Source organism: Rhea americana, unplaced genomic scaffold (assembly GCF_003343005.1).
Source record: "Rhea americana isolate MKP2758 unplaced genomic scaffold, rheAme1 scaffold_69, whole genome shotgun sequence".
NCBI classification, from domain to species: domain Eukaryota; kingdom Metazoa; phylum Chordata; class Aves; order Rheiformes; family Rheidae; genus Rhea; species Rhea americana.
Genome location: NW_028186856.1, coordinates 3,065,141 through 3,090,938, shown reverse-complemented (window position 1 = coordinate 3,090,938; position 25,798 = coordinate 3,065,141). Strand labels below are relative to the sequence as shown.

The 25,798-nt window shown below is 35.3% G+C and overlaps 1 protein-coding gene across 1 annotated transcript in view; it reads left to right on the top strand.

Moving 5' to 3' along the window:
* The window catches only part of ANKS1B (ankyrin repeat and sterile alpha motif domain containing 1B), a 434,320-nt gene that overhangs the window by 161,223 nt on the left and 247,299 nt on the right, over nt 1-25,798 (top strand). Inside the window, exon 12 of the mRNA XM_085321288.1 lies at nt 6,367-6,547. Coding sequence (XP_085177414.1) covers nt 6,367-6,547 — 181 coding nt within the window. The remainder of the gene's footprint in view (nt 1-6,366; nt 6,548-25,798) is intronic.

Below are 25,798 nucleotides of genomic sequence, written 5' to 3'. Positions count from 1 at the left end.
AGATTCTATGAAATGAAATAAGAGAAGATTAGATTACCTAATTAAAAGGACAATGTGTCTTCAGCTTATTTAACTTGATTTTTTGAGGCTTGACATAATAATTGATTCAGGAGCTTAGCAACAGTTAAGTCTTTCACTTCTAGCTGATGTAGATGAATTAAACTCAGATCCAGTGTAATCTACAACATTTGCAATTTCAAGGCTACTCGATTGTCTTAGTGCAGAGCATAGAAACCAAATAACTTTTGGCAGTATTGTTGACTGATGAGAATGAATCAGGCCTGCTGATTCCTGCAGATCAAAACAGGCTCTGGAGAAAGGCAAAAGTGAAGAAACCTGCCCTCTTACAGGCTATATTTCATCAAGAAAATTATTAACATTATGGGATTTTGTGAATATTCGTGAGAGAAAGAACAGTAGAAAAGTAGACATAGATGGTCTAGTGGAATGTTGAAGCAGAGAACAGAGATTAAGAAAATATAAGAGTGATGTGAAAGTTGTTTTTGAAAGGGAGAACCAAGGGTGAAATTGGATGCACTGAAGGATAATGAGAAGGCTGTAGTGACTGTTAAAGTCAGTGGGAGACAGTACCATTAGAAAGTCAATTTGTGAGAGCTTGATGACAGAAGTTTAGAGCAAGCAGAGAATTAAGTTTTGGAGGACCAAGTAGAATCAGTTAGGATGTGGTGAAGGGTATTTTAGATAAAATGAGTGGTTTTGGAGGGAATAAAACAAGAGAAAACTGAAAAAGAAGAGATGAAAGAGACAATGATTATGTAGAAATAGAATAGGATCTTAAGGAAAGAAGAAAGCTAGAGAAAGTAGGATTTCTGAAGGGCAAGTGAGCTGATGAGAATGAAGAGAATGGAAATGCCTGAGCAGGTATCAGAGTGAGGGATTTATGTGTCCACGTGGCTACACTGGCATTGTGTTATGTATGTGAGATGAGCCTAGGGAAGTGGCTACAGTTCTCTTGCTTTTTTGGATAAGTCTATGTTTTTTGTGCTAKCTAGGATTTGAAACTGTGGGCTCAGTTCTCTGTTCTATCATACATTTTCTGCCTGGAAACAAATTGGAACCGGTTGTTACATTATGTAAGGCAGTTGGAATTCAGCAGGAATGCTGCAGCATTTCTTCAGGCTCTTTGACCCTCAATGATTTAATAAGTCACACATCTGTAACTTGGGAGAGCTCTGTACCATACTTCAGCATCTGTAAAATGGGACTAATGGCTCTGCCAAAGATAACAGAAGTCAGTCCCAAGCTTCCTGAGAAAGAGAAAAATTAATGAGCATCATGAGGAATAATGAAGGACTGAGAGATTTGCAGCCATAAAGAAATGTCTGTTGGAACTTATAGTGTTGAATACTTCAAAGCTGGAGAATTTTGATGATAAGTTGGGAAAAGAATTTGCCCTACTCTCCTTCCTAAATGTTCTGAGAAATATTAGAACGATCCCTTGCCTCCTCATGGTGCTACACAGCAAGTCATKGAAGCGTTAAAGAATTTGTTTCCATTCATTCCATACAGCTTCCATTCATGGGAGCAGTAAGTACGGTCTTACTAGTACTTCTAGTACTAGATAGGCAACTGAGTTCATATATTTTGGCACCTTTCCTGTTATGCGTTGCTCAAAGTGGTATCTCTCGTTGATATGTGATCGCTACTAACTTGAAAGGAAACCATTCCTCTTATTAGATCTGATTTGAAAGTTAATTAAATCTTGTTATTGAAATATCTTCAAAAATTTTTATTGATACCTTTTTGCTTTTACATTGATGATAAGGTTTCTTCATTATCCTGATTTGGTATCTTGTTTTGAGATCATCTAGGATTTTCTAAGACTATATTAAGACCATTGAAATAATAGTCATCAAGAAACATTTTAAAGTAAACAAAATCAGTTGTTAAAGAGATTTAGACATAGCAAGTAAATTAAATATGTGAAATAATGAATAAAGAAAATCTACTTTTGATCAAATCTGCAGGTAGTCATGTAGCATATATCCTGGGTAATATTAAGCATAAAGAAGTTGAGCATAAGCATAAGTATGCTAGAAGTTCACAAGGGTTATCTATGTGTAGGAATACAGAGCTTCTGAATAGCAGAAGGCAAACGTAACAACTGACAAAGCTGCTTTTGGTACAGAGAATGAAGAATCGTCTCTTTGGGAAAGAGTTTTGTTTTTCACAATTTATAGTGCTATAGAATTTTAATCTATGACTACATTTCCTAGAAAATATAGTGCTGCAAGTGGYAAATGATCTTAGAATTATTTAGAACCTAGTTTGACTCATCATGGTAAATGGATGAATTTGGTGGAAACCAAAATCCAGGAAAGTGAGGTGCAAAACACCAATGAGTAACTTGTTAATTGCTGGCTACAAATCCTGTTAGTGAAGCAGGAACTCAGCTTCAGATTTCAACAAGTGAATTAAGATATCTGCAGTATGTCTACATGTGAGCTAGAGGCATGATTCAATGTGAGAGTAAAAGACACCTGCGCTTCGGTCTGTGTATGTATCAGAATCTCTCTCAGAGCTTGGTGCCTAATCTCCTATGACACTCAATAGGGATGTAGGATTCTATTCATTTGCCTAAAAATAGGCACCTAATGTCATTTGAGATGCCATAAAGGTGTCTTAGACATCTGCAGGGAGACTGTCAGATATGACACAGGACGTAGGGGAGACCTGCGCTTTTCTGAATGGCAGCTGGACATCAAGTGGCATGCCCCAAGGGGAACTCCAGTGATGCTCGATACCAGAGTTCAGGCAACYGAACTGACACCAAGGTGTCTGTGGTGAGATGAATTGTTTTCTAGGCTCGGTTGATTTTGTTGACTAGCTCTCATTTGATTGTAATGGGAGCTTAAATGCATGGTGTAGATGTAAACAGCTATGCTGTAAATCTGGATGTCTAAATATGGAGCTGAATTTAATCCTAACTATAGCAAAAAAAATTGTGCAAACTACTTTAGAGAGACAGAGACAGAGGGATGCAGTCAACACAGACTGGTTTACTACATGTCTCTGGCTTATCAACTTCATGTGTATTTTTAAGCACCAACAATAGTATAAGAAATGATTTTTTGAGGTTAATTCACTTAGAGAAGAAAAAGCCTTCTACACATACTGTGCCTAATTGAACTTCACTGAACCACTTCTCACTCCAGCATCCTAAGGAAGAAAATGACAGAGGTATATGTACCATTGTATATGCCATAAGGAGAAGCTGGCAGCTATCCGTAGCAGCAGATGAGGCTTTCTTGTCAATTTGGTATTTTCAGTATTCTTCTGTGGCTTAACTTTGTTCTGGATGAATTTGTGCTCCCAGATATAGTTAGCATATGTTAATGATCAATTAGCATATTTTAACAASGGAACATTTTGCCAGACCCTGCAAAGGAGCTCTGCAAAGGCTCCTCTATATAGCTACCAAAGCTCAGATGATATATTCATGTGTAATTACATAGAGAAATTATTGGCACATGTTGACAGAGGGACCTGGTTAACTCCAAATAGGATAGTAGAAGTGCTAAGCTGTAGAGTTCTGGAGGTTGAGTGAGGTTCTGTGCAGAATCTTAATACAGGAAATACATATTAAACTGAGATATTTTCAACTGAATTAATAATATCAAAGCCAGAAGGAAAACACATTTAGATTAGCTATGGTATATATAGATAAAATCAAAGCAGTGTAGGAACTCTTTTGACTTTGAGTCTGCTAATCTCATAGGTGAAGCCGTGATCATGTTATCTTAATATGTTATGTTATGTAGATACAGCAAGAATTTTGTTTCACCTGGGTTAAGAGACAGTTATGTGTGAGCACTAACAAATGGAAGGCATGTTTCCAACTTCCATATTCATCTTTGAAAATCACTATAAGCCTATTTTATACCAATAACCTGTGTCACCAGAAAAAAATCATGGTTTTTCATTAATAGAGAGGCATATTTAGAAGTTATAAGTGTTTGCAAACTTAACAGATCAATAAAGTACACCTCAGAACATTTTTTTTTCCAGAGACTTAGACAGATACCTAAGTGAACTTAGATGTGAAACTTTTAAAGACGCCACAGTAGTTTGTAATACTACAGTAAGATGCAGTCAGACAGCTGATTAGCAACAAGGTAGTAAAAGGCCATGTGATATATCAGATGCTGTCATTCTTGTCCCAAGAAAGAGGCAGTAAGTTGAGACAGTGACTGGAGGCTTAAAAGATGAAGGTAGGAGCCCTTGTTTTGGAAGCTGCTTGGGAGACTGAGCTGGAGCCAGCTGCCCTTTTAGATAGGAACTATCTCAGTTTAAGAATAACCAGACATCCTGCATGTCACATTAATTAGAAAAGTATAACATGTCACCTTTTCAAATCAGAAACTGACTTCCTGCAAATCCACAAAGAAGACACCACTGCTTGGGAAAGGGCCAACAGCATTTTTCTGAAGGACCAAAGATCTTTCTCGGTTTCAGAAATAATTAGGTCATTGATAAATTTGTTGTTTAGGAAAAGTGTGTGGTTTGGGTTTCATTAACACATATGGATATTTTTAGTCAAATCAGAGAGCCTATTATTTTGGCTCGGATCCAAAACAATGACTTTTAACCAAACTGTTTATTGTCAGAGCCTGTCCTGTTGAAATTGCTAGCCCTAAGCATCAGCCTGTCAAAGCAGAAGCTATTTTTGAATTGTTAAAGAAAGTAAATCCCCTCAATAGACAGTAGATGAGTTCCAGATGAAAGCCCGAATTTACCCTTCTCAATTTTTCTCAGTTTTAACAGAATACAGTTAATTGATATGATACCCAATACAACTCCAGAAAGCAACCAACATTATACAGATTTAATCTATTTATTTTTTTTCCTAACATTCCCATATAAAGAGTTAATTTTTAGTGAAAGCAGTCTAGTTCTGTCTTTGTAGCACAAACATTGCAGGGCTCGCAACCTAAAAATGAAATAGACCACAGAGAAAATAAAAAATTGCTCCCCTGGGACAGACTGTGTTTTAGCAGGTAGTCCTGAGTAAGGGATGGTGAATAGCTTCATGGTCCAAGGAAGATCTCATTGCTCCCAGGGCAATTGTTTGCTTTTGATACCAGTAAATAGCAAGTTCTGGACCTTTACAAATATTCTAGCGGCCGGACATAAAACAAGAAGTTAAAGTTCCTTTTACTTTCTTTCTCCACTTACTCTTTGCAGTTTTAGTTATCTCAGGCAGCAGTTTCTAAGCTGTTTTTCACACTATCATACAGGAATGGGGATAAACATACAGACAGCTACACACCTACTCTGTTTTGGGGGAGGCATTTAAAGTTTCAGGTCATTGCACCTGAGGAAGCAAGGCCCATCATRGGGATAGGATAGTTTGAATATGGAGCCACATGTGTGCTTCAGGTTAGCGGGCGACTCTTTAGCATGGCATTGCAAACCATCAGTGGTCTGTGGCTTACAGTCCATGGCTTAGAGCACTAAGGTTTTGTCTGTATTAACAAGCAGTGCAGTGTAACAGGAGCAGATCTGTAGAGTGAAACAGTTGGTGCTGAGGACCTGATGTTCACACTGTATCATTTTCATGGGTTATAGTATGGACTAGCCCTAGCGTGGTCCYATAGCCCTATGCCTGTAAGGAGTTGGAGCACATTCTGTACGATCCTGAAGTACACTTATGGCATAGATCCATCCAAAAGGAACCTAGTTTTCAGGATCTGTGAGACATCTCTGCAAACCGCTTTAGGTGGTCCCCACATTAGGTGGGGTCAGTCAAGAGATTCACTTTAAAAGTGCACACTGGTACAAACTAATGGAGATGTATTCCATGAAAACTCAGTAAGAAGGTTTGCTTTCCATGTGTGTTTTTTAAGCTGACATTTTTCTCCTCAGCTTTTAGATGCTTCAGTCTTGGAATATCTAAGGCAGCCCTTCATAGACTGAGTAAACAGCAGAGGGTTGCTTTCAGATGATGTGTGGTTTTGTAATTTTCATTATATGGGCATTAGCAATGGAGTTGTTTTGCAAGACATACCCAGCAGTGCAGCTGGTGAAGAGCACCATTTGTTAGCAAAAGATGATTGCAATTATTATATGCATGGCTGTAAAACCCAATTTAATTTTGAATTAAATTGATTAGAATTATGACATGCTTTTTTTTCCCTAATCAAGATTAATCCGAATTTTAGAAGGAAATCATCTTTAATTMACCATAGCTTGTCACATAAAATGATTTTTAGTTGTATAACTTTTTGGTTGAAAAAACAATAAAAGAAGAGAAACACTAAATAAATCTATTTAATGTCAAGTAATAAAATTATAAACAAATATCAAGTCTGTATTTTATACTCCAAACTTCTATTTTTCTTGTAGCCCAAGCAGCGCACATCAATAGTATCTTCTCTGGAATTTCACCGACTGAATCACAGCCATGATTATTTTGAAATCAACTCATCCATTGGCTGTACAAGTTTTATTTCCACTCCTGCAGTCAGTCCAGCTAATTATTCCTTTGGATCTGTGGAAGACAGTATTGAAGAGAGAGAACTTCCAGGTATAGAAAAAAGCTTACTTCCCTATCAACAGAGCTTTATGAAAACATAGATCTGTGGGTTTTAGCTGAAATTGTTGTAGTTGACTTATAAACCATTGCTTTCTTTAGATATTACATAATAAATCAACTGAGCGAGGTTCACAGTTTTACTACAGAGGTTTTATGTGAAAAGAATATTTTAATATTATATATAACTTTAATTATAGCAGTAGTACCAATTCTACTACTAACTGCATTTTGGTAGTGAAATACATTTGTCATAAATATAGAAATTATTCCTTAATTTTTTATGCTGCTTAACAAAGGGATCTCGTAAAACATGACCAGTATTATTAAAATAGACTTTTCCTGAATGTTATATTTTTTTTAAAAAAACAACTCTATTCTACAGAAACACCTGGAATTTTGGTATTGTATTCCTCAATATGAACAGAGAAAAGGAAATTTTTAGGTAGATGATTGACATTGTTTCTGCAATAGTAATGAGATTTATTAAAACAAATTTTTAATATATTTACTGTGTCTGTAAGTATGCATAGTGTGGTAATGTGATTGTAATTGTGAGGCTTTTATCTATGTGTAGAGGTTTATTTATGAAAATGCCTTAAAAGGATTTATTAAAATATTTTCTTCTTCCCAGGGCACAAGTTAAGGAGTAAAGGAGTGCATGAATTTAGCTACTTCTGTCCCTTCAGATATCATATGCAAATGGCTTTATTTAGGCTAAAAACTAGTAGAAGAGTATAGTATTCAGCAATGCCAATGTACTGAAGCAAATCTCTTTGATAACTAATTTACATGATTTGCAGATGAAGCTATTTCTTTAAAAAGTATTACTCTATTTAATAAATAAATAAAAATAGATTACTATAAAATAACAATAAATATAAAAGTATAAATTCAATACAAGCTAATTGATTGGCTTCTGTAGCATTTCATATAGATCTTCAAGTGAAGTGAATTCTATATATTTATGGTTAGTAGTATTTAAAAATTCTGAAAACTAGAACATACTGCTTCTAAACTGTCATTAAAATTTGAATTTCATAATGAGATGAAAATAAATCTATATTGTTAAAGAAATTATTTGAAATAAATTAGGAATGAGAAATATTATCTGTAATGATGGAGGAAAAGTTAAAATGGTCAAAAAGAATTTATATTGCTTTTCCTGGACAGGCCAAGTCTTTAGCTTTCACAAAAAAAAATCCCACCATGCTTATACTCATAGACATAGCAAATCTTTTCAAGCAATGATTTATATTATTATTATTAATTTGAACGATTATTATTATTAATTTGAATAGCAGCTCCATTTATAGTGTTGGGTTTCTTTCTTTCTTTTTTTCTTTTTTTTTTATTTTGCTCTTTGTACTGTAAATTCTCTTCAGTGATCAGAATTTTCTTTTAGATAGTTGAGTGATACCAAATATGTCTTGCTGTTTAAAAGCAAAAAATAAGAAAACAGAAAGAAAATTCATTGAAGCTGGATAATGAACTTCTCCAATTTTCTACTGTTCTAGAATTCTGATTAAGTTCTTTACAATGCCTGGATTTGCTTTAATTTTACTTGTATGGTTTCATTTACAACAGATCATAGTAACTTTTAATCATTGCAAATTATTTGGTCTGAAATTGGAGGTAGAATTTATGCTTATTATAATTGTACATTTTTAACAGTGAAAGCTGAATTCCTCCTTGTGTCACTGCCTTTAAAACTAAAATAACAAAAGCAAAATGTCTGGTTCTGAAGTTCTGGGAATCTTTTATAAGTTTTTCAAGAGTACAGTTTGCCATGAGTAAATTAATAGTTAACTATCAGTAAATGAAATAATTATAATATAAGTGAGGATGGTTTGTATACTAGAATTGCTTAAGTAGCATATGGCATCACAGATAGCGACAATCTTAGTCTGAATGAAAAGATCAAGGTTTTATTTTGCTTACTGATGGGGTCCTTTTGACTCCTGAGTAATAGATGATGCTCTGGATTTCTGCAAGAGATACAGGACACTTTAAAGAATAAGGAGGACAGCAAAGTCCAGAAAGAACAGATCAGAATTTTCTCATTTGGAAAAGTTGCTTAGGACTTATTCTTCACAATGAATAATGAATATTGAATGCCTCCTTTGCCTCAGTCTTTCTGGTAGGACAAAGCCCTTGTGACCAGAGAGGAAGTCTGGAGTGATAAAGACTTATTCTTGGTGGAGAAGGATGATGTGAGAGAACACATATACAGATGGGACATGCACAACTCCATGGTCCCTGATGTGGATGCACCCATGGGTGCTGAAGGGGTTGGCCAATGTCATTGTGAAGCCATTCTCAATTATCTTTGAAAAGTCATGCTAATTGGGAGAGGTGCCTGAGGAAGAAAGGAAAGGTCACCCTGTCTTTAAAGGCAAGAAGGAGGATCTGGGGAACTACAGGCCCTATCAGCCTTACCTTGATCCCTAGGAAGGTGATGGAGCAACTAATCCTGGATACTATTTCCAGAAAAGTGAAGAATAGGAAAGTAATTCGGAGTAGTAATTTGGAGTAGTCATCGTGGACTTATGAAGGGGAAATCATACTTAACCAGCATAATAGACTTCATAGATGAGATGACTGGCTTGGTAGGTGAGAGAAGGACAATGGATGTTTTCTACGTTGTAAGGTAGTAGTAACCAGTAGTACCAGCAAGATTTTGTCACTATATCCCATGACATCCTCATAGACAAGCTGATGAAGTTTGGGCTAGGTAGGCGATCAGTAAGGTGGACTGAAAACTGGCTGAACTGCCAAATTCAGAGGGTCGTGATCAGTGATGCCAAATCTAGTTGGAAGTCAGTCACTAGTGGCCCCAGGGGTCAATACTGAGGCCAATACTTTTTAACATTTTCATTAATGACCTGGGTGACGGGACCAAATGCACTCTCAGCATGTTCATAGATGATACAGAACTGGGAGGAGTGGTTGATGCACCAGATGATTACACAGTTGTTTAAAGGGACCTCACAGGCTGGAGAAATGGGCAGAGTGGAACCCAATGAAGTTCAACAAAGGGTAGTGCAAAGTCCCACATCTGGGGAGGAATAACCCCATGCACGACCAGAGGCTGGGGGCTAACTTTCTGGAAAGCAGCTCTGAAAAGCACCAGCAATGCACCCTTGTGGCAAAGAAGGCCAATGGTACCTTGGGCTGTGTCATAGTAAAATGCTAATCATCATCTAGATCATCTGCATACATGATTAGTAGACATTTGTGTAACAATACAAATGAAAAAATAGAGACCTGATAATGAGATGACTGCTTCATTAGTGGGATGTTCCTCATGTAAATTCTACTGTGAACAAAGACCACTGGATATGCAAAACCATTCACTCCAGAAGAGGGTAGTCAGGGCTTCCAGGGAAATGCCCTTATAATTTCATAGCTTTTCATGCCTTATTATATGCATCCCTGAAATTCTTCTGAAATTATAAAACTTATAGATCAAAGAAGACAAAATCATGGTCAACTTCATAACCTTGACTTGGCACAGTCAACACTTGCAGCTGAAACTTACAACTCTCGCATTGTCCATAATTGCGATTATTTTATTTCTTGCTTCTCTTAATCAGTCAGAATAATGTAACTTTCTTTAACACACATTAGCTTCAGTACATGTTATTGTACTGAATATAACTGGCTTGTGCAATTGAAGACAAAGTCTGTCTCCACTGTGGGACCTTAAGATTCTTTTTCTATATCTCATTTTCTCACTATGGGTACTGCTATTTCGTTCATCTAGGAAAGCAATATTCCTCTTTAAGTAATCCAGAATGTACAATTCAAAACTTCCGTCTTTGATAGGTGGAGGATAATTTTTCTCTTTTTCAAGGAAAAAATAACACTTGCGTCACATCTTAGGTTTCTTCTAGAAGTGTGTTCAGATCTTTATTTAAAGCAAATATCTAATTGTTTTGTCTCATGAGCCTGATACTCCCAAAGGAAATGTAGGTCTACACTCAAAGATAAGCTTGCAGTTTAATCTTTCTCTTTGGAGAGAACTAAGATGTTCAGTATATTTCTGTGGCTATTTCAATGTATTGCAAAAGGATCAAAGGATTAGAAGCTTGGTTCAGAGCTTGGTCTAAAATTCCCGGCTGTGTTGAATTCCTAGATACAGTGAAAATCTATTCTGCTTGAGGGACGATCCTTTATGTGACATTTCCAAAGCCCTATTTAAAGTAGGTCACATATTTGTCAACATTACTTTCTAAATCAGATGTCTCATTTGATAAGATCTGATTTGATAAGATCAAACTGTGATGTCTAGTTAGACTTTTCAAGATTTGGATCTTCAATGTTAAATTGTTTGGGGAATGCTAGTAGTGAAACACAAAATGAAAGGAATGCAAAGAAGAAAGAAAATTTTCTTCAGACCTTTCCAAACCAAACCCCCCCCCCCAAAAAAAAAGTTGTTTTTCCATTGATAGAGAAAGAAGGAAATGTTAGCATGTAATGAAATCAGCATAATCAAAAAATGCTGGTAATTAAAGTATTCTCATCTCTTGCATATGAACACCTGCACAACCAGGCAGGGAACACCTCAAAGAACTGTAATTACCAACCTGTAGCTGATCTCCCTGTCGTTGACCAAGAACTGTCTTCCAGATGAAATGCATGAGAAATCAAATTCAAGGCCTTTTCCCTCTCTTTTTCATCCTGTTCTTGATTACAATACGCTGAAATCTACTAAGGCTTTTTCCAAACTTTGCTAGTCTGAACCTTTTCATCTGTGAAGATTATCTGTTTTTCTCAATTTATAGCCAAATGCAATGGAGTGCAAATAGTAAGAAATAGTAGAACTGTTCCAGGAACTGGTACTGGGAATTATACTAGGTACTGTATCAGACCATTTCTTTCATGTGCCCTTAAAGATGTCCAGGGGGATGTAGCCTGTTAAGGTCTCCTTATGTTGCCTTTATTTTTGCTGCTTCTAATTCCAGCCTCCTTGCACAGTCATCTAAGGCAAATGTACAGTCTGTCCCATAAGAACAGAGAAAAGTAGAATTAATTAACATTATAAACATATATTTGTTAGCAATTATTGTCATTACAACTTCCAACTTCAGAATAATATACTTCACAAAGCTAATTGTAATTTAATGTCATTTAATTGCAATGTTAATGTCCCTTTAAATCTCATTGTTAAAAGAATGTGTCAACACTCAGTGTGTAATGTTCAAAAATATGATAGGAGAAAGAACAAGTAAGGAAATGCCTGGGAAGCTCTGGATGAAAAAGATTCATTTAATTCCATTTGAAAACAATGTATCTTTTTGCAATAAAATGACCTTTTACAGTAATGATTACATGAGAAGTTAAACATGATACTCCTCTAAATACCATACTACCTGAATTTCAAAATAATATTGGAACTAGATGGTTGCATTTCTCCAACTTAAACGTCATGACAATTTTACCTCGCTTTTCAGTAATCTATAAAGTGTTATCTTTTGGTCTTTTCTCAGGCTTAAATGAATTATCTGAATTAAATTGTTTAGTAGTTACTAGTGTGAACCTATACGCCAAACATACTGTGTCTCCTATGTCATTATGTGGATAATCTGATCATTAAGTCTATAGTAAACCAATGTGAAAACAAAACAATTTGAAGCAGGCATATTAAAGAAATAAAACTGTAGATTCCTATGGGGTTTCTAAGGCCTGCTGTTACAGATAGCATTGGAGGTGTTATAAAACAAGAAATGAGATGAATATCCGAGCTCTTTTCAAATCAAATTCTGAACCATCTGACCATGTACAGATAGGCATATGTGGAGCATTATGTGTACCTATCTTTAATTCAAGTGGCTATTTTTCATATTTGCTTTTTCCCCCAACGTTATTTGCTTGCTATGGATAAGCCAATTAGATATTGAATGTTGAGTGTAAGGGGGAAAAAAGTTATAATATGTGAAGTTTACTAGTTTTTAAAGCCTAGATTCTTAAGCCTCAATCTAGCAGTCGGGAGAGGATGAAGTATAGTAATGCTGTGAAGATGAAAGAGACCAGAATTTCTTAGTGACTGTCCTAAAACATGGGAACATTTCCTTCAAGATCATTGGGAACACTATACATTACACTGTGAGCATCTGCAATTATAAGTTATTTCTTTGACTCTATCTCCCCCCTAAAGTTAAAACATAAATTACTGTATGTCTGTGTGTGTGTGTGTACATAGAATCATAGAATCAGTAAGGTTGGAAGGGACCTCTGGAGATCATCTACTCCAACCTCCCCRCTCAGCAGGGTCACCTAGAGCATGGTAGACAGGGTTGCATCCAGGCGGGYCTTGAATATCTCCAGAGAAGCAGACTCCACAACCTCTCTGGGCAACCTGCTCCAGGGCTCCGTCACTCTCACAGGGAAGAAATTCCCCCTCACATTCAGGCAGAACTTCCTGTGCTTCAGTTTGTGTCCATTGTCTGTTGTCCTGTCACACAGGACAACTGAAAAGAGTTTGKCCCCATCCCCTTGACACCCTCCCTTCAGGTACTTGTGCACATTGATAAGATCCCCCCTCAGTCTTCCCTTCCCCAGGCTGAAGTGGTCCAGCTCTCACAGCTGCAGCAGCGGCGTGGCCAGTTGTTGATTTGGGAAATCTTCCTATTCCTCCTCCCATGCCTCCCCCTAATTGGCAGGCCCAATGAGAAGACCATCTGGGCTCCCAGACCCTTGACCACCGTGCCCAAGGCCTTGAAGTCTTCCCTGATTGTCTCTAGTTAATGTCTATTTGCATAATTAAAAATGTATTACATTTCATTTAGTTGCATAAATACCTTTTCTTTGTGTGAAGACAGAACAGACKTAACAGTGGTTTATCACATCATACAATGTTTTTCTGAAAGAACCTCAGATATTAAAACAATAAACGTAGAAAGAGTTTTTAAAGTGCTTCTTTGGAGGAACAGGTTGTGGATGAGATTGTTACAAGCAAAATAATTACATTTTTAATGATGTGTATATGATTGGATCTTTACCAGTTATAATAATTATCATGAGGTATAAGTTCAAAAGAAAATTTGTTTTCTGTAATATTTCATTTGCAATTCTTAGCCATTTCTAGAAGTACAACAACTACAGGCAATGCTCAGATTTATCAGATTGTCATCTTAGTCAACTCTTTGCTTTGCTGTTTTTTTTTTTTTTTTAACTAAGCTGGGAGCGAAATAACTTCTTAACTTGTAATGGGACCAATTGCATAGACAGATTGTGTAGTTCATAGGCAGTAACCATGCCCTATACAGTTCTCTTATCTTTCCTCTGGAAATTTTGTAGATGAGGTTGACAAAGCTCTGGAGGGACACTCATGGAAACTTCCTCAGTCAAAAATTCCTATTGCTAGATGAGGGCTATGAGAAAAGATTTATATGAGGTTTCTGACTTCAGTTCCTCACAGTATTGTTTGTGGTGAGAAATTTTGGGCTCACAGAAATACTCACTGTTTTGTTTTTCTTTTCCGAGATAAAATCTTGGAAAGCTAGTTGTTAAAATTATAAATATCCAATTATTTAAATCACTTGCTGTTTACTCAAGCATTTAACATAACCCTGGCACAACTGCATCCCTCCAAGCAAGTGCGATGGTACTCATCGTTGCACTCTTATAGGACATTCTCTCTGTCAGTTACTTGAGGCATGCTCTTAATTTACTGGCTTCTTAGCCAGTAAATTAACTTGCTTCTTTCCTCCAAAAACGTTGTAGTTATCTTTTTCAGGCTATACCTTCTTCATAGGCAGGAGAACTGTGACACTAAAAGATAAAGAGATCAGATACCAATCTGCAAAAGAATAATACTGCTAAAATTACAGGTTTTGGACACAGGGAAGTCTGTTTTGTCTGCATTACCATGCATTTTTAACATTAGTGAAAACATACATAATTGTTTCCCTTGAACAATATGGGCTGTAGAGTGCTTTTTTTTTTTTTTTTTTTTTTTTTTTTTTTTTTCCCCTCAGATGATAGTTTCATATTTTGGCCACGAAAATAAAATGAACAACAAATATTCAAAACAATGTTGTGTTTTGTTCTGTAAAATACTATAGTCTATTTGTCCATCTTTGCTTTCCTTCCTGAGTGATCTACTCCTCTTCAGAGTGTTTTGAACAATTCTTATAGGCAAAGAATTCCTATGATACTACAAGTCAGTAGAACTTACAGTAGCCCTGCTATGGCTAGATGGTATGTGTACATACTGTGAGATGAAGTTCCTCTTGAACCATATATTACTTCAGAACTATCACAGAATTCAGGTATGCAGTTATGTTCTGGTAGCTTAACAAGTAACTGGTCCTCAGCTGACCTGCTGTAACCAGCTATCTTCATGTTTTTACTCTACAGCAAATGTTGAGTACCTCTATTTTACAGTGAAATAGAGCTTTTGATTATGACACTACTGTTCATACAAGTGTGTTGATGCTCAAGTGACTTACTGCCCCAGTCGTGTATCTAAACTTTGATGAAGAGTGATGAAGGGAGATAGAACTATTACTAATCTCATTTACAGATAAGGCACATAGCATCAAAGGACCCAGTGGCTTGCTTGATTTTAATAAGAAATTTTGGAACAGACTTTTTTCAAGTTCCAATCACGTCATAATCTTAAGGTTCTCTTTTGGGAAATTCTAAATTGTAATATTTTCTTTCCCTGAAAAACATTTTTCTACATTCCACAGTATAACAGAAATTGATATATCACCTATAGCAACTGTAGCCATGGGGAAATATTTTTTCTCCAACAGTGAAAGCAAACCGCTGTCACAAAGAGAGTACACACAGTAATATCAAAGTGTGAATATTTTCTGATGGTGCTCACCAGGAATCCTGATGCTTAGATTTTAGATTTTTAAATGACATCTCTATAAGTTTAATAATTTTATGTATTATAGTATGCTGCCTGTTATTACTGTATGACTGGTCTTTGGTTGCCTTAAATACTTACTTTAGCTACATAAATACTCAAGACAGTTATTTTACAAAGTATCATACAGTGGTTTCCTTTCATCACCTTTTGAGATTTAAAAAATTACAGACGACTATGCCTTGAATAATTTTTTAACTTCTCCTTATGATTAGATATTGCTTTGAGTTTTCCTTATGAAAGCTTTATTTCCTTTTATGGGAACTATATGCACTCTTCTGAGGACAAGATATAAACCAAGATTGTTTATTGGATATCCACTTTCCTTCACTTCCCTTCCACTCCATCACAGTCTATCAGACTACTCACGATGCATCGTGTCATATCTTGATACTGACCTATAGTAATTTCTATCAAATGAAAATCCATCCAATAGTTTGTGTATAATTAAGCCTTAACCCCACAGACCTTGTACAATTAATATTCTATCTGTAAGAAAATTAAATAATTAATTGCTAAGTACTATAATTAAAAGAGTATTAGGAAAAAATATACAAAATAGTAAAAGGACATTAGCTATCATAGAATCATAGAATTATAAAATCATAGAATCAGTAGAGGTGGAAGGGACCTCTGGAGATCATCTAGTCCAACCTCTCCGCTCAGCAGGGTCACCTAGAGCATGGTAGACAGGGTTGCATCCAGGCGGGCCTTGAATATCTCCAGAGAAGGAGAAATAGCTATATTTCACAGCTATTACTCGTTCTAGTCCTAAGTCTAATAACCCAAGGATTATGGCAATGATGATAAAGAAAAAACATATTTTTATGTTTCTGAGTAATTTTTCATCTAATAGAAATTTGTTCCTTAGCATTCATTATATGCTGCATTTATTCTTTGGAAGCTTGGGAGCTAAGCTTAAAATAAAATAAAGATAAGGCAGTAGGTCCAGTGGTTCTCTTAAGTAAATGTCAGGAATGTGATTATACTAACATCTGATGAGAAATTCAAAAGTATTTTTATTCTACCTTAAGAATACTGTCACCTTTCAAAACTGAGTGAGAAAGAGGAGCAAAAGGAAGAATGAGTTAGGGCAAAAATAGAGAGAGAAGAGAAAGAGAAAGAAAATAGTCAACAGCTTGATGGTTAGGATACTATAAAATCCTAATTTCAAGTATTTTTGCCAAGCAGAGATTTTAACCTCTGTTTTCTGCATTACTAGTAAATACTCTAAACTTCTGATCTTCTGGGTTCATCTAATTCCTCTAGTTTCACATAGACATTCTGTTCTGGAGCTGATAAACCTTTCCCCAGGAAAGCCTTGCAGCAACCAACAGTCACATGTCAGGAACCTTTTGTTAGAGGAATTAACATTTGCCACAAGAAAGGCAAGAAAAATAAATGAAAATTTCCCAAATCAACCGTTTCCTTATAATCAGAGAAATGCAGTTTCATTATCTTAAAAAATAAAGTTAAAAAATTGTAGTTGCTTTTAATGAATATAAGAAATTACTCTGGATTCCACTCCTCATTGATTCATAATCTGAAAAAAATTAGACTTTTAAAAAGGAATTTTAATTACATACAGTAGTTGTATATACACTATATCATTCTTTGAAGGCTTTGTATAAATCCAATGTGCATATATATTTTGCAAAATAAAATACTTTGCAAGATAGCTATGATAATGGCTATCTTCAGAATACTTCACAGAGTAATTGATACTAACGGTATGTTCAATCCAATAAAGAAATATGTTTGGAGTGTTGATTACTGGTTAAAATAAGTATATTTTTAGGGGCATGATCCAAAGCTTATTGGTGTTAGTGGAAATATTCAAACTGACTTTAGTAGGTATTGGATACAATCAGATTCTAACACTTTAAAATTACTAGTATGGAAGAGGTTTTTCTTTCTAAACACTAGAGACAAATACATCAATTCAAAAACAGTGGGATATCACTCTGAACTAGATCTATAATTCTAAATTAGAACATGTGTATGGTATGTCTCAACAGTGATTTAAAACASGTTTGAATTGAACTGGCACACTTAACTGACAATACAGGGGATTATTCCCTGCTTTAAAAAAGCATTTAAATCTGCATGCTTCCCATGTTTCTAAGGCTAGAGATAAAATTGGGGCATTTTAGCACAGTACATCACTTATTTCTGTTTCAGATTCTAAAAATTGCTTTGAAGTGTATGCCAGAAGCAAAAATTATTTCTGCCCATAGATGAAATAACTCATTCTCTGTGGCTTCCTCAGATGTGTATTCAATCTCTGCTCAGGAAAAATATAATTTATAAAAATAGAATGATAAAAAACTCTTAATGCTAACTTCAGCACTTAGCATTCAGAACATTATGGGCTAAATTGTGGCACATAGTCACAAGCTCTTCCAGAGGAGCAGCAGCATAGATGATCTGTCTCAGTTGGGCACAGTCTGCTCCGGTAAAAAGAGAAGGAGAAGGGTATGTTCACTGCTGTGTTATGCCAGTGGAAACTGTTTCCTTGAATTACTCGTTAGATGGGTATTGGAAAAGATGGAGGTACTAGAAAAACTTGTTCCATTTCCAGTATTTTTGACTCTTTTTCTTAAGAGTGCAAGTTCATGCTGAATACTTCTAGCTTTAAGAATGGGTTTTTCCCTATTTGTCTGATGTTCTCAGAAATGTAATGTATAATGTGCAAAAAGAAAACAGGATCAGTTTCTCTCTTCAGTCCCTAGGTGTGAAAAGAGTTCAGGGAGAGCTGCTGTCTGCTGTTCTTTAACAGCTCTCTTGCTAGCTGATGCAAGGCCTTATGGCAGGATTTCACACATACCCAGAAGATCAGGAGCAGGACATTGTCTGGCCCTGGGTAGATGCAGAGTGGTATATAAATAGCAAATGTAAATTTATTTTGTATTTGAAAGAGAGGCTTAGTTCAGACTATCACAGCTACTACTACTGGCTGATTTGGGGGATAAAATGTTTTTACCAATTTTCTGCAGAACTGTGAAGCCTGAAATATTATAACATCACTAAAATAAAATAGTATGTCATCCTCTCTATTGCTTTTAGGGTAAATTGTATCTTCCTATGTTAGTAAAGACTATAAGGAGGTTTCATATAAAGTGAAAGCAAGGCATGTTACCACTAAAATTCAAATCACTGGATCACAGCAGTGACAATTTTCCAGTTGGCCAGGATACCTAAAAGCTTTCAGAAGTGGCTAAAGTTGGATCTTTGAAGCTATTCATTTTGCTGCTCTTCTGTTTACAACCTTCCCAGATTAGTACAAAACTCATAATCCCTTCCTGATCTGAGGTTGGGAGGACACTTTTTGTTCTAATGACTCATCACTGGAGTTTTTGTTTGTGTAAACCATCAGTGAGTTTGACTGGTGATATAGAAGCTGAAGTGTAGTTGAGAATAAGCACGTTAAACATATGGACATTAACCTGGCATCCTTTTCTGAGAGTCCAGATTTCTGGAATGAGCAAAATGAACGAACTGTTAAACACTTTAGAATATTATATATGAGAAAGTGTAATAGGATAGAAAATGCTTGTCCAAAATGTGAAAGGTGTTTGCAATATTTAAAGATATGTGGCATAATATCTGGGAAATGAAAGTATATAGCTTATTCTGTTACAGGATTATCTTTTGATGAGTTTGAACTTTTGTCTGGAATGAGAAATGCATGGTAACTATGTGCAGACTGTCTTTATCCCTGCGGTTAACAATAGAAATGTGCCTATGTTCCAATAAGGTATTTACTAAAGCTGTTGGAAGCTGAAAAATCTAAATAAGCAAAACAGAYGCAAAAGTTGTCTCAATTATGGTTTAAGTGTGATTCTGCATTTTTTTATAATTAGATAGCATATTGGAATTATAGATTTGTGATAAAGAAAGAYTTAGTGAAAACTGTGATGCCCTGATATTTTGCAAAGAGTTACTCAAAATAAGTTATGTGTGAAGCATTTCCCAGATGGTAAAAATTCACTCCAAGGAATTTAAATTGATACTCAAAATATTCCTGTGTTCATGAAGCTCCTTTTGCATCTTTAAAATGAAAATTGCAATGTACTATAGCCACTGCCAATCGTACTGTAATTTATTACAAGGAAGATTAAATTGCAGGTGGAAATTTAATCTTTTCCTATGTTAAAACTTGMAATATGATATCCTCATCTTTGAAGCTTTGACCTATTTTTCCTACGTTATCATGAAACTGAACTTCTGGGAAATATCAGTAAAACATCATGCTCTTATGACACAACTGTCAGTATTAATTTAGTTACAGAGACATTTCCTTCAATTTAGGTAAGATTTCTTATAACCTCTTAGTCTTAGTCTTAGTTTCTGAAAAATATTTTTAATTAAAGGATTCACTACTGAGTTTGTAATCCTGTAATCAGTTTAAGATAATAATTGAATATAAAACTTTCTTCGAATTTCCTAAACCTGCAATAGTCTCATCCGAGTAAATTGTTTTGCAGGTCTATAGTAATCAATTGTGGATGGCCACTAGATTATTTTTTTTAATTTTGCATAAGATTTTGTCTGACATTTCATGTATTCTTCATGTGAACTGTGAGTCAATGCACACAATGCTTCTTTTATTGAAGGAACAGAAACATAGGGATTTAATTTCGTGTGTACCAGTGTAATATTAAAAACTAATTAATTCAGCAAATGGTACTTTCTTTCTCAAACATGAGATACACTGAGAAAAAAGAACTAAATGCTTCTATATCTATAAATTCTTTGCAGAGGAAGATTCTCCTAAATTAAATGAGTACTTTTGTGTGTTCCTGCATAAACATGTCCTGCTTTCCTAGAATTTTCAACATAGAATTTTCATGTTTTATGAAAAACAAACAAAAGCAGAAGGTCTTGATCTATGTMTAATCCTAATTCTCTGATGCTCATGAATCATTCAGAAGCTGATTASAGTTTCACCCATATATATATGGTGTGGTATATATATATCTTASCCATTACAGTTTGTCTATCTAAAATGCTAGAGAAGAGAAGTAAATTGTTTAGTTTCTATGGCAGAAGAATAAATGATGTTGCTTATAGTCTGCAGAAGAGTTTGCATTGTGTTCTTCTGAGGTGGCTGCATGTTTCTGGTATTTAAAATGCGTTTTATGATATTGARATCAAAACATTTGTATGAATGATTGTGCATCTAATTATTAATTTAATTCTGTATATTTTGCAAGGACATATGTCACATATATTTCTGTSTCCAGATAGTAAAGCATTGTGAAAATAGGCAATATAATCCTTTTGGTTTGTGACACTGAGAAGCAGAAATGTGGTTTAGAGAGAAAGGTTGCATTTTACTTTTAAAGCCGGCAGTAAGGTACTAGTGGACATACTGAAAAATGGAGGAATGAGTACAGTTCTTTTTATAAAGCAACTGAAGCTGAGCTTCTTACAGAACTGTATTTTAAAATGAAAAAAAAAAAAGAATCTGAGAACGATTACTTTTCATTTCTCTTAAAAGCTGAAATACAAATCCAGCCTGCTGAATATATAACATATATAGCAAATGAAGAGAGCAAGAGAAGCATGTATCCAACAGTACAGGAATATGTCTGAATGTAACCTAACTTGTGAAATGTATTTCCTTACAGAAATACAAGCTCATGTCTAAATTAAATATAAAATATGAAATGCAACCACTATAGGAAGTGATTTTTTTTATTGTGAGAATTCTTATTAGTGGAAGTCATATCCAAAAAACCCCAAGTATATATTTTTAGACTATCACTGAGAGATTGGATTCAATGCTGATTCTTAGAATTTTATGTTTAAATTAAGCTAAATATTAGCAGCTTCAGCATCTAATTTTCTGTTTGTCCATGTGTTATGATTTACATAATTTTTCTAGATTTGATGTCCTTCAAATTCAATATATGCGAAATGCTGAGCTCTTGGCTGTAAATTTGTGCCAACTTTTAATTTGCTTATTTTGTCCCCCTAGYTTAGTATACCCTGACTACGTATTTCCTTCCGTGTCAAATAATATTCATTTGTTCAAATGATATCCAGACCATCTAGGAAGAATAACACTCTTAAGATGCTCCTATAGAATAATTGTTAAAATTATAGCTAGCTTTACGAAAAAAAATTCTTAAAAATATTACAACAGGAGAAAGAATATGAATACTACAATTAATATTCTTTATTCCTTTATTAATGCATATTTAAACAATGCAAGTATGGACTTCTGGATATTTTTTCTATAAGATATCACCATAGTCCCATCAACAAAAATGAAAGGTGGTACCAGAGGTGTGCAGTGACTGCCYTGATTTGGTACAAAAGCACTGGAATTTAGTGATTTTATAAAACCTATGCTTTGCTGTTCAGGACATTAGCTTGGAAAATCAGCTCAAGAAGAGCTTATCCATTATATCTAAGTGAGATAAAACTTTCCCTGAAGCTGACAAGAAAATGACTTCCATAAAGGTTGCCTATATATTGCAAAAATTAATCCAAAATATTTTAACACTATGTTTATTATGAAGCTGTTATTAATTATCATTTGGTATATTTGTTTGATCATAATTTGGTTTAAAATTCAGCTTCTTGAATCATGTGATGCATCTAGGAAATAACGTAAGTGGTTGATATCAGTTGTTTTCCAATTTTATTGGTATAAAATACTCAGCAAAAACAAATGGACAATTTTTATGATCTTGTTATTTGGAAAATGCACTACTTAGTAAACTGGATATTTCTGTTTCTAAATTGAGTGGATTTCCATTCAGTGAAATTACTGGTTCCATATTTTGTTATCCGTTTCGCAGTAGTGGAGCTGAGTTGCCTAAGCAACCAGTAAAATACTGAGCCTGGAATGTGGCTGTTGCTTTTTTGCTGGCTTTTAGCCTGAACGCAGTTGGTGCGGAGCAGCGCTCCCAGTCCTGAATGTCCGTGCCAGGAAAGCATTGCCCCTTCCGCTTCACAAAGCRGAGAGTGGAAAAACTCCCCTGTGCTAGACAAAACGTGCTGTCTCCTGTGCAGGGGTCTCCTACGAAATACGGGGCAGAGCTGGAGCTGTCGCGCTGAGGGAGGGTGGAGAGCCTGAATCTTCAACGCGTGGGCTGTGTTAAGCACCCTTCAGAGCAGAGGCTGTAGTGGGGAGTGGAGAAATGGCAGAGTAAAAAGATTTGTGTTTTTGGAGTTTGCACAATGAGAAAAGTCGAAACTCTTGCACTAACATTGTCTTTCCTGGCTTCAGGAATTAAATATCTCATGTTCCTTTTTGAAGCTATTTTAAAATTTTAATTCTAATTATTTATTTGTTTATACGTATTTTCCATAGACCTGTAATATTGGATATTACTTACTTCTTTTTAAGTAAAAATTGAGACAATAAGGACATATTTTAAAAAAGAGGATGCTTACATACAGTGAAAGATGAAAACTTTCATTCCTTCTAGTGCTGAAGGAAATGAGATTTGGACTTCAGATAACTGGACCCTTACTGCCCTGCCTGTTCAGTTAGGAGCTCTGRTGCTTTCAGCTCTCTTGTTTGCGTGTGCAGGTCTTGTGACTGAGGAGAGATGCTGGCTTTGAAGGATCTGGTTTTGCTTTTGTTATCTTGGATCAGCTAAGAATCACAATTGTCCCTAGTGCAGCAGAGAGTATTTTGTGGTCTGAAAAACATAAAACATTGAGATGGGGTCTCTGCTACAAGTTTTGTTTGTGTAGCCAGGTTGGCTGGAAGTATGAAAAACTCGTGTCTGTTCAACATACTTCTGCCAGCAAAGCTCTGTATATAGAAGCATTWTATTCTGTGGAAAGAGTCCTTTTGCTGAAGTATCTCATGGTTTTGCATGTGTAAACTCTCTCTCTCCATCTATGGGGACTTTGTTCTGAAACACTCAATGCTAAACTGAAAATCCATGTTTGTGGCTCTTTTCGTATCAGGAGAAGACGGTCTTCAGAGAGACATCGATCTATTTAACAGTTAAACGCATGGATAGCTTTATTCACACATGCTTATATTGTGAATTAACTGGTAAACTCAAATGAATAAAACTACCTATGTACATATTCCATACAGATTAGATCTTTATCTAGGAAAACTGTCAAAATATATTGTTTTTTCTTGAAAAAATAAATAAATAAAATGTTTTYCCACAATTTACATCTTTTGAAACATCACTAATTACCATAAGAAAAGTGCAGCTTATTTAAGATGTAATTACCAGGATATAGAATTGACAGCAAAATTAGTGTTCTGAGTTTTTTATCATATTATTAGCCCCTTCTACATACAGACAGAACAAAATTTTTTGTTGCTGCTAGCTAATTAGAAATATTAATATACTTACTGCACTAACTGATCACATGCAGACCACACTGAAGAAATAAGCTTCAAATGTAAATAACAAAATAAATCGGATGTATGACTTTATTTAGTTTTCGTTATTTGAAAGCTTAATAAACTACTGATAGCAGCAGATTCTGTTCCTGACCAGTTTCATTATACAGTTTGCTTTTTAGCCTCTGTGTCTTTAGAGTATGACATAATTGAATAAAGAGAAGTCTAGCATCTTGTTAGAACTTTTCCATATTAATAGTACGAACAGAATATAAAAATRTACCTTAATATAATACTCGGCTTCCAAAATAGATTATTACTACATATCTTGCTGAAAAATTATACTAGGGAATTGACAGTTATAATTGCTTATTGCTAGAAAGAAGCAAATTGCTTCTAAAAATACTTTCACAACTTATTTTATTTACTAACTATTCATTAAAAACTTTAATTGTACTGAAATTTTAAAATATTAAAGCAAATTGTCATGTTAAAAAATACAGTCCTTAAATTTGTTTTGAAGCAGTGTCATATTTTCATCCATTGACTTCACTAAGCTTTGCATGAGGCTTCACATGCCGTGGTTATGGCAGTTTATCACCATTTTACATTTTCTGAGAAACAGAAAATTTATTAATAAATTTTCAGAAGATTTATTACTAAATTATTATTTTGTAGTCATTCATGCTGTCTGTGAGAAATGTGATGCTTTGGAAATAACAAATACTATATTGAAGAGTGTCAGATGCTATCACCATAGGGAATAGTCAGGAACTGTTGTAACAGCTTGATGTATGTCATGTATATGAGAAGATCCTTTGGGTATTTTTGTGCAAAGCATTCTGTGGGGATGAAAGAGCCTGGGACATCTGAAGATTTGTTGCTCTCTCCTGCCACCTCACTGCAGAGTAAGCTCTGGGGTTTTGTAGTATATGCCTTAAATTGCTTTGAGGAGCGTTTGAGACCTGTAATTCATGACATGTCTATGAATGGTCTCTGGAATCTTTAACACTAAACTTCTGTTGCACCAGTGCCTGTTCTTACAAGGAACGAGATTCAGCGACCCAGTCCCATATTCCTGTATATCTTTATGAGTCCTTTAATGATCGTATTGCTCCATCAGTGTCAGAGTTTTCTCTTGAGACTAATATTAATGGATCATAGTTGATGCAAACAGCATGTTTTGACACAGTGCAACCAACTGGCTTGTAAAGTTYTGGTCTTTATTGGAATGAGAAAAACTGATTTAATGTGGTCAAGGAAACACAAGGAAAGACAAAGACCTGGAAATAAAAAGTGACTGCCCTGAGTTAATATAAATGATATCTCTCCCTCAGTCCAAAGACAAACAGAGTGTGCTCAGTAAAGAAAGCACTTGTAACACAGTCCGGTAATCTTTAACAGTAGTAATAGCAGCAGTAGTAGTATAACAATATCTATTTATAATATATATATATATTATTTATATATGTATGTGTGTTCATATTAGTTATAACTTATACCATCTTAAAAAGGTCAGTGTTGTCCCCATTTCACAATATTTCTATATTGTACAATGAGCATGTGAAGCTATAAGCCACCTTTTTAGGAACCAAAAGCAATACATATGTAGAGTTATGTGAGGACTAATTAGTCCTCAGAGAGAACACTAAATAGCCAATGCAAAACATTGTGTTGACAAGCAAGGCTGTACCTCAGATCTGAACTTCTATCTGTACGTGACCTTGTGCTGTGATATTAGACTGACAGTGCGTTCGGAGTTAGATAAAGCACGTAGCAGCTGTGCAGCATTTGGTGCTTGGAGTGCTTTGCTTGACAGGGATGCCTGATAAAAAGYCAGCATAGCATGTCATTTTCTGGGAAGGTTAAGGCAAATTATGTGGAACGGAGTCATCATTTGGAGAGAGGAGACCTCAGGCCACAGAGTGGACACTCTGGTTTGAGAAGGTGAAGGTGTGCAGTAGGAAGGTTGAAAAGAAAGATCAGCATTTTAGACAGAAGGTTTGCAGATGCATTGATGGTCTCTTGA